The following is a 12,893-nucleotide window of genomic DNA, read 5'->3' as shown; positions in this document are numbered from 1 at the left end:
ATATCCGGGAGGGCCTGGATAAAATGGTCCAGCGCCAGGCTTTCCCGGGAATCCGCTGCCATGCTAGCATGTGCGATCCCCACTGCGCGGCGAATGTCGTGGGCAAGTTCCCCGATGGCTTCCTGGGGCTTGCGCTTTCGCAGCGCGAGCTGAGCTTTAACAAGCTCGCTCTGCTGTTCAATGCCGAATCGATTAATTAGGGCATCGCGGAGGGCTGGCAGGGTGAGAGCACCCGCTGGTAATGCCGTCAGCACCTCCGCCGCCGCGCCGCACAATGCGGCCACCAGGTGTACTCCACCTTCGTCCTCACCCCAACCGTTGCCCTTACACACACAGTCGAACTGCGCCAGGTACGCGCGTAGATCACTCTTGCCGTCATACGGCGCGAGTGGGACCTTGTGGGACCACCTCGTATGCGAGTCGTTGCCCGCCTGCCGGACCCCGTGCGTCACCCCTTGCGGGGTCAGCGCGGGGCCGAACCGGCCGGGCCCCCACAGTACATTACCCCCAAGGGGCTCTCGTGCCTCCCCGGTCCCTCCAACAACTACCCCTGTTGGTGTCGATGCATGGGTCACACCTCCGCAACCCGCTACCCATTCCATACCACCACAACCTTGCTCACCCACACCTCGCACCTCTCGTTCCATACCCTCCGGACCAGCCATACACCTCACTCGTGGCCTCTCACGAACATCCGGGTCTATCTCGACCCCCAAGCTTATTAAATCACCTGGCGCATCATACGCACGACCATATTGGTCACCACTTACACCGGGTCCTCTTTCTCTTCGCTTCTCCTCCATCACCTGCGAATCCCTCATCCGGTTAATGAGCACATCATCACGATCCGAACACAGACTTTGGACCAATTCTTTTACTTCCTCCTTTATCTCTTTCTTATCCTCTCTCCGTCGCTTCTTAATTTCGCTCACCCCTTCTTCCACTTCTTCTAATTTCTGCTTCACCTCCTTCATCTCTTCGTGCGCCCCTTTAAGTTCTTCCTCTAACTCCACTTAATTTTTTTCTATGTGCTCCCGCACCTCCCGCTCTTTAACCTCCATCACCTCTACCACCTTGTCCATTTTCCTCGTCAGGTCCTCATGTACCGTCTGACACTCTTTTTTAATTACCCCTACGTCCTTTTTCATCTCCTTCTGTGTCGATTTTAAACCCTCTATTACCGCTGTGTTCTTCTTTACCTGGTCCCCCAACTCAATTTGTCCCACTGTCAGTTGTTCTACTCCCAGCGTCAACTCCTCTATACCCCCTTGCAATTTTACAGTCCCCTTTCTCACCTCCTTCTCCATGCGCTCCTTACAGTGCCTCACCTCCTCGCGCACTCCTCCGACATCCTCACTCACTCCTCTTCTGATCTCCTCTCCCATCACTTGCATCTCCTGCCCAGATGCCACCCTCATCTGCTCCATTTCCTCCCTGTGAGCATCCAGTTTGGTTTCTACCCCCATTCTGACCCCCTCTATCTGCTGCCCCATTTGTTTAACTTCCCTTTCCGCTTGGTCCCTCATGTCCCTCAATTTGCCTTCCATTCTGTTTTCTAACCCCTCTAACCCATTTTTCACCCCCTCTAACTGATTCTCCTGGGCAGCCATTCTGTTTTCCACCCCCGTTAACCCATTCTTTACCTCTTTTATCCCGTTGTCTAACCCCTCACCGGTACCCCTCGCTTCGTCCCTCATTACCCCCATTTGGCCCTCTAATCGCTCACTCTGAGCATCCATCCGATTCCCCATTTGTCCCATACTGCTTTTCAAACCTCTAATTTGGTCTCCCAATTGCTCACTATTCTTTTCCATAAGGGCCGTCATTTGCATAAAAAAAAGATTCAAATCCCCCGGTGGCGCTACCACGGTCGCGGGTGTGGACGCCGTGGCCATCTGCGAGGCGCCATTTTCCGCGCCCGCAACGTCGGGCGCAACGACGCTATTTTGTGCGTCTGCTACCCTCACTGCTTCGCTCTCCTTATGTCCCTCATTTTGGTCCTGGACCGACCCTGCCTCACTCTCCTCTACCGGACCCCAGCCGACTTGGTCTGCCATAGCGCGACTTTCAAAATTCGGGTTTTTATATTTTGTAAAACACAATCAAATTTCGCCGTTATAATTTTGAGCGCGGGAAACGCGCTCCGGATCGAATTCTACCTCCCAACACCAATTGTTACCCTAGTGGTACAATTGGTGTTCCAAAATTTGGGCCTAATAAATTTAGTCCCAGGTCCGAATCCGACACTCCTGACACCAATTGTTACAGACGCGGTTGTGGATGTTGGTTTACCGAGCGGTTTGGTATGACCGCGTCTGCACGTTTACCCGATTATACTCGAACGTTTGCCGAGTCGCGCTACGCTAAATCAATTGAGGAAAAGGACACAACGGCTGGGTTAAAATGACACGACACCAAGGGTTCAGTTCTCAAGACCTCCGGAGGAGGTTATAATATTGCGGAAGGTCAGATTACAGGGATGAGAGAGACAGCATAGTAAGGTAGGCACTTAATTACGGTCTTATAATAGCCCCGACAGACGACAGATAAACAGGACAAAACTGACTCACATGGGGATTGATGGCAAGGAAAGCGGGTAGTCGATGGCTCAAGGTGCACTCTTGGCTCAAGGACAGAATCGACCCGGTCCGGTCCAAAGATGCGGGGAGGTATCGTCGCGCTGGGGGTGGCGTCCTTTGCTCTCCGTAGTTCAGGCGCATCTCATCTCACATCCGGTAAGTCGCTGCGCATATCCGGCGGGGAGTGACACGCCCTCGGCTCGTTAGCTCCGCCCCAGATGGAATCGGCCCGCCGCTTCTCACTGGCTGCGGGGGGTTACCGGGCTCCGCCCCTGACGAGGAGCTGACAGCCAGCCCCTTCGTGGTAACCCCGTGGAGCGCATGGGCAATGGCGGCTAACCGAGCCGGAGTGAGGACGCACACTCCCCGCGCCGCGCCGCGCCCCTCTGTTGTTGTAGTTGTTGTTGTAGTTGTTGTTGTAGTTGTTGTTTCATGGGGAAGATGGGAGGAGGTATGGGGAGGTCCTAAACTCACTACTGGTGCCATACGATCACATTCTGGTGCAACGAAGAGTCAGAATTAATGGAAACGAGTCCTTAACTGACATAGACTAAGAATAACTAGCAAGATGTCCGAAAGTTGTCTACGTGAGATGCGGTGGACCTGGGCACGACATTTAATGGGGGAAAAAGGGGAAGGTCGGTTCTACAGAGTGTTGTTTACAGACAATGGGACTAGGGAATGGGGGATTGGGGATAGTTGGGGAGTATTGGGGAAATAGGGGAATATTTACAAGCGGATATGGAGGCCAAATGCCATATCCGCAACAATATTGTCGAAAGTGTTGGCCAGTCGGTTGAAGACGGTATTCGGTGACCTAGTCCACCATGATCAGAATTACTGCATCCCAAACAGATCTATTTATGATAATATTTTTTTGTTTAGAGATTTAATGGAATGTGATTGCTTGGAAAAAGATTTTGGGATAATATTCCTTGATTTGGAAAGGGCTTTTGACAGTGTGGATCATGTTTTTTTGTATCGTGTGCTAGAAGCATGTGGCTTTGGTGTCAATTTTAGGGCCTACGTGACTTGGTTGTACAACAATATATTTAGTTTATTTAAAATAAATAACGAACTCAGCTCTCCGGTACAGGTTCAACGAGGGGTGAGACAAGGATGCCCGGTTTCTGGGTTGTTATTTTCCTTGGTAATGGAATCACTCCTAATTTTATTTAGGAAAAATATTTCAGGAGTGACTGTGTCCCCTGGGAGTCCTTCAGTAGTTGTATCAGCTTATGCAGATGATGTCTGTGTGGTTGTTAAGAAGGAGAGTGATATCCCAGCACTTGTTGAATGTTGAAATCTTTTTTGCCTCGCTTCTTCTTTGAAGTGTAACTGGGACAAGAGTAAGGCCTTATGGATTCCCTGTCTCAAGAACATTCCACCTGGAAGAGTGCTGGTACCACCTGTGCATCTACCAACAAAGTTAAAATGGGTGGAAGACGGAGTCAAATACCTTGGGGTTTTCCTGGGATCTCCACATTACGTCCTCAAAAATTGGGACGGGATTGTTGAGCATGTCAAAAAAAGACGGACTGTGGAAACGAGCTCTGCCCCACCTTTCCTCCAAAGGCAGGGTTCTAGTGGTTAATAATTTGGTGGCTTCTTCCCTGTGGCATAGGTTTATCTGCCTTCAGCCACCAGAGGCACTACTAAAGGCAGTGCAGAGGCTACTCGTGGATTTTTTTTGGAGTGGTCACCATTGTTTGCTACCAAATGTCATATGTAGCCCCTTGTTTGAAGGTGGCCAGGGACTGATCGACATAAAAAGTCGTATCATGGCTTTTCGGCTGTGTACCATATAGCAGTTGCTGTACAAGGAACGACTGCCAAGCCGACTTCTGGCCTATCACGTGCTGCGAAAAGCAAGCGGGCTCGGATACGGCCCTGAACTTTTCTTAGTCCAACTCCAACATGTCGACACATCTCATCTACCATCATTCTATCAGAGCCTTCTGAATGCCTGGCAAAGCCTTTCGACTAGTCGCCAGCAAGAAACCTATGCTACAAGCATGTTTGTGGAAGAACCCCTTTTTTACAACCCACTGTTTCCTGCAATTCCAAGAAGCCGAGACTTTTATCAACACTTTATTACAGCGGGCATAATCAAAGTGTTGGACCTCCGCCATGATTCTGGTTGGGGGTGGAAGACGGTGCAAGAGATAGCTGATATGACTGGAATATGGTCAAACAGAATAATCGGAAGAGTACTAAAGGAAATAGTAAAGAAAAGCTTCCAACTTGGACTAAGATGGACCCAGGAAGTTTTGGTGACATCCAATGACTGGCATTTTCCTGGTTTATTGGTACAGCCTAGTCACGGAGACTTGCCCCCAATTAGTGAGGGACAAAACATTTTTCAGAAATGCAGTAGTAAAGACCTGTATCGGTTATGCACTGCAGTTCTGCTTGGGAACTCATCGTTAAATGGAGTGGCCAGGTGGAAAGGGCTAATGCCGGAAGGACTCCCATCTGAGCCTGTATGGGAATCAATATACAGTAAGCTGGTAAGCAAAAGGACAGGTGACCTCCAGTGGCGAATGATACACTGGATCATTCCGTCTAATAAATTAGTGAGTCATTTCGCGCCCACATCTACGTGTTGCCCGTTCTGTGTTTACACAGAGGATGTGTTCCATGCGTACGTTGATTGTGCAAGGCTTGTGCCTTTATTTCAATGGCTGAACTACATGGCTGGAAAAATGAAGATCACTTTTTCTCTGCGATCATTTATTTTTGGTTTCAATGATATGAAAGAACATGTACATATGTTGTTTTTGTTTTTAGTGGCCACGGCGAAAATGGCAATTTATTTATCGAGGAGGGAAAAACTGAAAGGAAAGCCGATTGGGCAATGTGATGTCTTGTTCTTTTTTAATGCCTTGATATCTGCAAGACTCAAACTTGAATTTTGTGATTCTGAAAGGAAGAAATGTATTGATAAGTTTATGAACATCTGGTGTTTTGATGGGATCTGCATGGTGCAGGAGAATGAATTAATGGTATATTTGTAGGTTTGTTTGGATTGATTCAGTGTGTGGTCGGTTTTTCTGTTGTTGTTTTTCTTTTCTAGTTCATTGTACTGTTTTGATTTCCTGTCATTATCTCTTTTTCTTTTCTGTATTTTTGATTATTGTGCCTGTATTGAATAGTATCTTCACCGACTGGCTTGTATTTTTATATTTTTGTTATAAAAAGTCTAAAGTCTCTCTCTCTTTCTCTCTCTCTCTCTCCTCTCTCTCTCTCTCTCTCTCTCTCTCTCTTTCTCTCTCTCTCTCTCTCTCTCTCTCTCTTTCTCTCTTTCTCTCTTTCTCTCTTTCTCTCTTTCTCTCTTTCGCTCTCTCTCGCCCCCTGCAGGCCGTTTGTGGTGGGCGTGGCGTCATGGCGGCTGTGAGCAACTGCTCTGTGTTGTAGTGAGTTCTTTGTGAGTTTTCCTCCTCTCCTGCCCTCCCCTGCCCCCCCCCCCCCTCCCTCTCCTTTCCATCCTGTGTACTTTGGCATTTTGTTTTCATCCTTTCTATACCTTTGTCTTCAAGAGAGAGAGGTTTGAGAGCGGACCCATTTTGGGTGCGGCCTACCGGCTTCGACGACGCTTTGTAAGCCTTTTTGTGCTTATAATGCACGTTTATTATTTATTCTAGTTTGATTTATTTCGTTTTGGTACCTACTTGTCCGGTTCGGACAAGTGGGGGGGTGTTAATTCGCTGGGATGGCGAATACACGCTCTCGGTTAGAGGCGTTCGACAACTTAACAAGGAAGCATGCATTTGTGTGTGTTCCACCCGAAGGAACTTCCACTGAGGACATTGTTTTGTCGGTGGGGAAAATAATCGGTTGTGAAAATGTACGAGCAGCGTCGAGAATGAATCAAAAAGTTGTTGTATTTGTGTCCGATGAAAAATTCGTTCACGATGTTGTTAGTGCGGGTTTAACCACAGAGACAGGTCTCTTTGTCTTGGCGTCGCCTATGGACACTCCGTCGATGAGGGTCGTCATATCTAACGTACCCCCATTTATAACCTGCAACCAGCTGATGTCCGTTTTGTCCCGATACGGAACAGCTGTGTCAAAAATCACAATGATTCCGCTCCGGTCTCAGGATGAACGTGTTAAACACGTGATGAGCGACAGACGGCAGGTGTATATGGTGCTTCCGGATCGAGGCGATGACACGGGGTTAAACATCACGTTCAAGGTAAAGGTGAACAACCATGAGTACCAGATGTATGCGTCATCGGCCTCATTAACATGTTTTCAGTGCGGAGCTTTTGGCCATGTGAAAAGGTTTTGTCCGAAGGTATCGTGTGTAAGGTGTGGTGAAGCAGGTCATAGTGACGCTGATTGTAAAAGAGATAACACCCCGGTCTCTAACGTACGAAACAACGTAAACCGAAATACCCGAACGGTTCCTACCGACGCTCCCTCGCACTCGAGAAGTAGGGATAATACTCCTGTTCGTCTTAGTGAAAACAGCAACACCGCTGATTCGGTAAATAATGAAATAACCCCAGATAACCCACCTGTGGTGGCAGATGCTACGTGCAGTGAGGAGATGGAAGAAAATCCCATTGTGGTGACAAAGAAACGAAGAGCACCTGGTGCTTGTAACTCCAACATTACTTTGAAAAAGGTAGTGTTGGATAAAGAGAGTGTGGGTGCAGACGCCCTGGAACGTCTTTCTCAGGTGTCCACAAGCTGTGTTGACACCAGGGAGAAGGAACATGAATTAATTAATTCTGAAACATTATCGGGCAGCACCGAAAACCTGGGAGAAAAAGTAGATGGTGAGACTAAAGATGATGGTGAGCCCATTAGTGAGCCGCCACCTTTACTACCTGCTGAGACCGAGCGGATTGGGAATGTCTCAGCCCCAAGCTCCTCTTTACCCCTGCAAGATCTAAATCATGACACTGGTTCGTCAACTGAGCCAGTGAACATCTCCCTGCAGGAGGGTGAAGCCGAGATTTCAGCTCCTGCTGAATGTCCCGGGTACCAGAGTGAGGATGACTCTACAATAGAACATTCCAGCAAATCTTCGGACTTGGCTGGAATCAAAATGGGGACTGGGCAGACTGATATATGTGACCCGGGCGGAGCTGTTTCTGATATGTCAGATTCAGAGGATGAAGTTGAGATGACTGAGTTGTCTCAATCTTCATCAGATCAGTCATCCATAGCCCCTCAACTCGTTATTTCTTTTCTGAATGACACCTACCGACACCGAAATGTGATTGTAAAAGATCATTTTCCTGATTTAATTTCATTCATCCAGGCTGCAAAGGACATAATTAGGAGGCCGGATGAATTTCATTTAACAAGGTCGCTGTTTCATCGGCTTAGAAAGGCTGTTACAAAAGCAGGGAGCGAGATTTCCCAACAACCGCTCACGCCTTTTGATAATCCATGAAAAAAATCACCTTTGGAACCTTAAATATGAATGGCGGAGGTGCAAGCCAAAACCGCCAGGTTCAGGTGAAAAGTTTATTTGAGCGCAAGAAAATTGATGTACTCTTACTCCAGGAAACCCATATAATTCAAAATGGGGAGTACGACTGGTGTCGCCTCTTTAAAGGACAATGTTTTTTTAGTAACATGTCTTCTTCTTCTGCTGGTGTAGCCTTTTTACTCAGACCAGGCCTAGTACCTGAGTCATGCCTCTTCCAGGAGGTGATTAAAGGCCGGTTTATTTCATTGGAACTGGTCATTAATAATTTTCGGTTTACACTATTCAACGTTTATGCACCAAGTGAGAGTGTGGAACGAAGAGCTTTCTTTTCATCTTTAATTCGACACATGCAGTCGATAGATCTCAATAATTGTATTTGCATGGGGGGTGACTTTAATTGCACCTTTAAACCCAGTATAGACCGAAATACAGCAGAACCTCATCCCGAAGGTAGTACTGATTTGTTAAATTATTTTTCGGCAGTGGGTGTGCTAGATGCATGGAGACTGCATTACCCCAACAAATCTGAGTATACTTGGGGACGATGTGCCAATGGGAGAATGACTTTCGCTAGACTTGACCGTTGGTACATAAACTCACAGTTCAGGAATGCGGTTATCTCTCCAAATCATTTTCCATCTTTGTTTTCTGATCATCATTTAGTTACCATGGGCCTCTTTTTCCCTCAACCCTTACGCAAAAGTGCATACTGGAAATTCAATACCAGTCTTCTCGAAGATGCTTTGTTTAAAGACGCCTTCCGTGCTTTTTGGGTCATCCAACTTTCAAGAAAGCCCTCTTTCTCTTCTTTAGCATTATGGTGGGATAACACAAAAGCTCAGATTAGAGTGTTTTGTCAGCAGTTTGTTTCAAATGATACTGACGTAAAAAATATAACAATGGCTTGTTTAGAAGCTGATATTATACGGTTAGAGTGTAAACTGGCTAAAGATAATATCAGAAGAGACCACAGGTTATTGGTTGAAAAGAAGGCTCAACTGAGAGAGCTGATTCAGGAGAAAGCAGCAGGCCTGTTAATCAGATTAAGAATAAACAATTTAAAGGTATCAGACACCCCGAGTAAATCTTTTTTCCAAATGGATTTTGTAAATAAGTCGCCCAAAACCCTTTTCTCTGTACAAGACTTTAGGGGAAACATGGTTGCCAACCCTGGAGATGTAAGGTTGTGCATTAGAGAGTTTTTTTCAAAAGTTTATGCAAAACAAAATGTTTGTGAGCAAACCATGGAATTTTTAACTTCTCACCTTTCATCCCTAACTGAGCCTCAGTGCCTGGGCCTGGATTCAACAATTACTTTGCCTGAGCTAACGCAGGCCCTAAGTGAAATGGACTCGGGGAAAGCTCCTGGGATTGACGGCCTACCGGCAGAATTTTTCTTGGCTTTTTGGGACCTTTTGGGCCCTGAATTCTTGAATGTCCTGGAATCATCCTTGGTGCTTGGAGAACTCCCACTAAGCTTCAGAAGAGCAGTGGTGTCGCTGATTCCAAAGACTGGGGATCTACGACAGATAAAGAATTGGCGGCCGGTCTCGTTATTATGTACGGACTACAAAATATTGTCGAAAGTGTTGGCCAGTCGGTTGAAGACGGTAATCGGTGACCTAGTCCACCATGATCAGAATTACTGCATCCCAAACAGATCTATTTATGATAATATTTTTTTGATTAGAGAGTTAATGGAATGTGATTGCTTGGAAAAAGATTTTGGGATAATATTCCTTGATTTGGAAAGGGCTTTTGACAGTGTGGATCATGTTTTTTTGTATCGTGTGCTAGAAGCATGTGGCTTTGGTGTCAATTTTAGGGCCTACGTGACTTTGTTGTACAACAATATATTTAGTTTATTTAAAATAAATAACGAACTCAGCTCTCCGGTACAGGTTCAAAGAGGGATGAGACAAGGATGCCCGGTTTCTGGGTTGTTATTTTCCTTGGTAATGGAATAACTCCTAATTTTATTTAGGAAAAATATTTCAGGAGTGACAGTATCCCCTGGGAGTCCTTCAGTAGTTGTATCGGCTTATGCAGATGATGTCTGTGTGGTTGTTAAGAAGGAGAGTGATATCCCAGCACTTGTTGAATGTTTAAATCTTTTTTGCCTCGCTTCTTCTTTGAAGTGTAACTGGGACAAGAGTAAGGCCTTATGGATTCCCTGTCTCAAGAACATTCCACCTGGAAGAGTGCTGGTACCACCTGTGCATCTACCAACAAAGTTAAAATGGGTGGAAGACTGAGTCAAATACCTTGGGGTTTTCCTGGGATCTCCACATTACGTCCTCAAAAATTGGGACGGGATTGTTGAGCATGTCAAAAAAAAACTGGGACTGTGGAAACGAGCTCTGCCCCACCTTTCCTACAAAGGCAGGGTTCTAGTGGTTAATAATTTGGTGGCTTCTTCCCTGTGGCATAGGTTTATCTGCCTTCAGCCGCCAGAGGCACTACTAAAGGCAGTGCAGAGGCTACTCGTGGATTTTTTTTGGAGTGGTCACCATTGGTTGCTACCAAATGTCATATGTAGCCCCTTGTTTGAAGGTGGCCAGGGACTGATCGACATAAAAAGTCGTATCATGGCTTTTCGGCTGTGTACCATACAGCAGTTGCTGTACAAGGAACGACTGCCAAGCCGACTTCTGGCCTATCACGTGCTGCGAAAAGCAAGCGGGCTCGGATACGGCCCTGAACTTTTCTTAGTCCAACTCCAACATGTCGACACATCTCATCTACCATCATTCTATCAGAGCCTTCTGAATGCCTGGCAAAGCCTTTCGACTAGTCGCCAGCAAGAAACCTATGCTACAAGCATGTTTGTGGAAGAACCCCTTTTTTACAACCCACTGTTTCCTGCAATTCCAAGAAGCCGAGACTTTTATCAACACTTTATTACAGCGGGCATAATCAAAGTGTTGGACCTCCGCCATGATTCTGGTTGGGGGTGGAAGACGGTGCAAGAGATAGCTGATATGACTGGAATATGGTCAAACAGAATAATCGGAAGAGTACTAAAGGAAATAGTAAAGAAAAGCTTCCAACTTGGACTAAGATGGACCCAGGAAGTTTTGGTGACATCCAATGACTGGCATTTTCCTGGTTTTTTGGTACAGCCTAGTCACGGAGACTTGCCCCCAATTAGTGAGGGACAAAACATTTTTCAGAAATGCAGTAGTAAAGACCTGTATCGGTTATGCACTGCAGTTCTGCTTGGGAACTCACCGTTAAATGGAGTGGCCAGGTGGAAAGGGCTAATGCCGGAAGGACTCCCATCTGAGCCTGTATGGGAATCAATATACAGTAAGCTGGTAAGCAAAAGGACAGGTGACCTCCAGTGGCGAATGATACACTGGATCATTCCGTCTAATAAATTAGTGAGTCATTTCGCGCCCACATCTACGTGTAGCCTGTTCTGTGTTTACACAGAGGATGTGTTCCATGCGTACGTTGATTGTGCAAGGCTTGTGCCTTTATTTCAATGGCTGAACTACATGGCTGGAAAAATGAAGATCACTTTTTCTCTGCGATCATTTATTTTTGGTTTCAATGATATGAAAGAACATGTACATATGTTGTTTTTGTTTTTAGTGGCCACGGCGAAAATGGCAATTTATTTATCGAGGAGGGAAAAACTGAAAGGAAAGCCGATTGGGCAATGTGATGTCTTGTTCTTTTTTAATGCCTTGACATCTGCAAGACTCAAACTTGAATTTTGTGATTCTGAAAGGAAGAAATGTATTGATGAGTTTATGAACATCTGGTGTTTTGATGGGATCTGCATGGTGCAGGAGAATGAATTAATGGTATATTTGTAGGTTTGTTTGGATTGATTCAGTGTGTGGTCGGTTTTTCTGTTGTTGTTTTTCTTTTCTAGTTCATTGTACTGTTTTGATTTCCTGTCATTATCTCTTTTTCTTTTCTGTATTTTTGATTATTGTGCCTGTATTGAATAGTATTCTTCACCGACTGGCTTGTATTTTTATATTTTTGTAATAAAAAGTCTCTTTCTCTCTTTCTCTCTTTCTCTCTCTCTCTCTCTCTCTCTCTCTCTCTCTCTCTCTCTCTCTCTCTCTCTCTCTCTCTCTCTCTCTCTCTCTCTCTTTCTCTCTTTCTCTCTTTCTCTCTTTCTCTCTTTCTCTCTTTCTCTCTTTCTCTCTTTCTTTTTCTCTTTCTCTCTCTTTTTCTCTCTCTCTCTTTCTCTCTTTCTCTTTCTCTTTCTCTCTCTCTGATTTGCCGCGATGCAGAAAGAAAGGTTGAAGATGCAGGAATGCCTAGTTTGGTGCAAGAACCAGAAAACCAAAAGGAGGCAAATGCAGAAAGGAAGAAAATTAGACCAATTGATTTGCTACATCATCCATTTGGTGAGTCTCTATACTGTGTAAACAAGCCTCAGTGAAGTCATTATAATGGGAGTTATTGGAGTGGTTGTTTCTTACACCTATTATTCTGTCAACTTGTGTAGCAAATTTGGGGTTCATGTGCAGTTTTGGGTATAATCTGTGTAACTTTCTGGAAATTTTTTAACATCACTTGACACAAAATCACTTGATACTCTTTTAGGCCTCTGCCGACTAAGTTTCCAGAAGCATTATGTGTTCGCGTTGTCTATCCATCCGTGATAGGTTTATGTTACCATGATAACTTGAAAACGGCTGAAGGAATCTTAGTCAAACTTAGTGCAGGTATCTATAATGAGGCTAAGATGAACTGATTATGTTTTGGGGTCACAAGGTCAAAGGTCAGAGGTCATGATAGGTAAAAATCCTGTTATCACAATAACTTGTGAACCACTAATGGGATTCTGACCAAAATTGGTACAAGTATGTTCTATGAGGTAAAGATGAACTGATTCGATT

At 45.5% G+C, this 12,893-nt stretch overlaps 1 protein-coding gene across 1 annotated transcript in view; it reads left to right on the top strand.

Moving 5' to 3' along the window:
* GOLM2 (golgi membrane protein 2) overlaps window positions 1–12,893 on the top strand; it is an 84,718-nt gene that overhangs the window by 23,323 nt on the left and 48,502 nt on the right. Inside the window, exon 8 of the mRNA XM_078773028.1 lies at window positions 12,282–12,398. Within this exon, the coding sequence (XP_078629154.1) occupies window positions 12,282–12,398 (117 nt within the window). The remainder of the gene's footprint in view (window positions 1–12,281; window positions 12,399–12,893) is intronic.

Source organism: Myxine glutinosa, chromosome 2 (genome assembly GCF_964187855.1).
Source record: "Myxine glutinosa chromosome 2, kmMyxGlut1.1, whole genome shotgun sequence".
NCBI lineage: Eukaryota > Metazoa > Chordata > Myxini > Myxiniformes > Myxinidae > Myxine > Myxine glutinosa.
The sequence above is the reverse complement of the archived record's forward strand: the minus strand, read 5'-3'. Positions and strand labels throughout refer to the sequence as shown.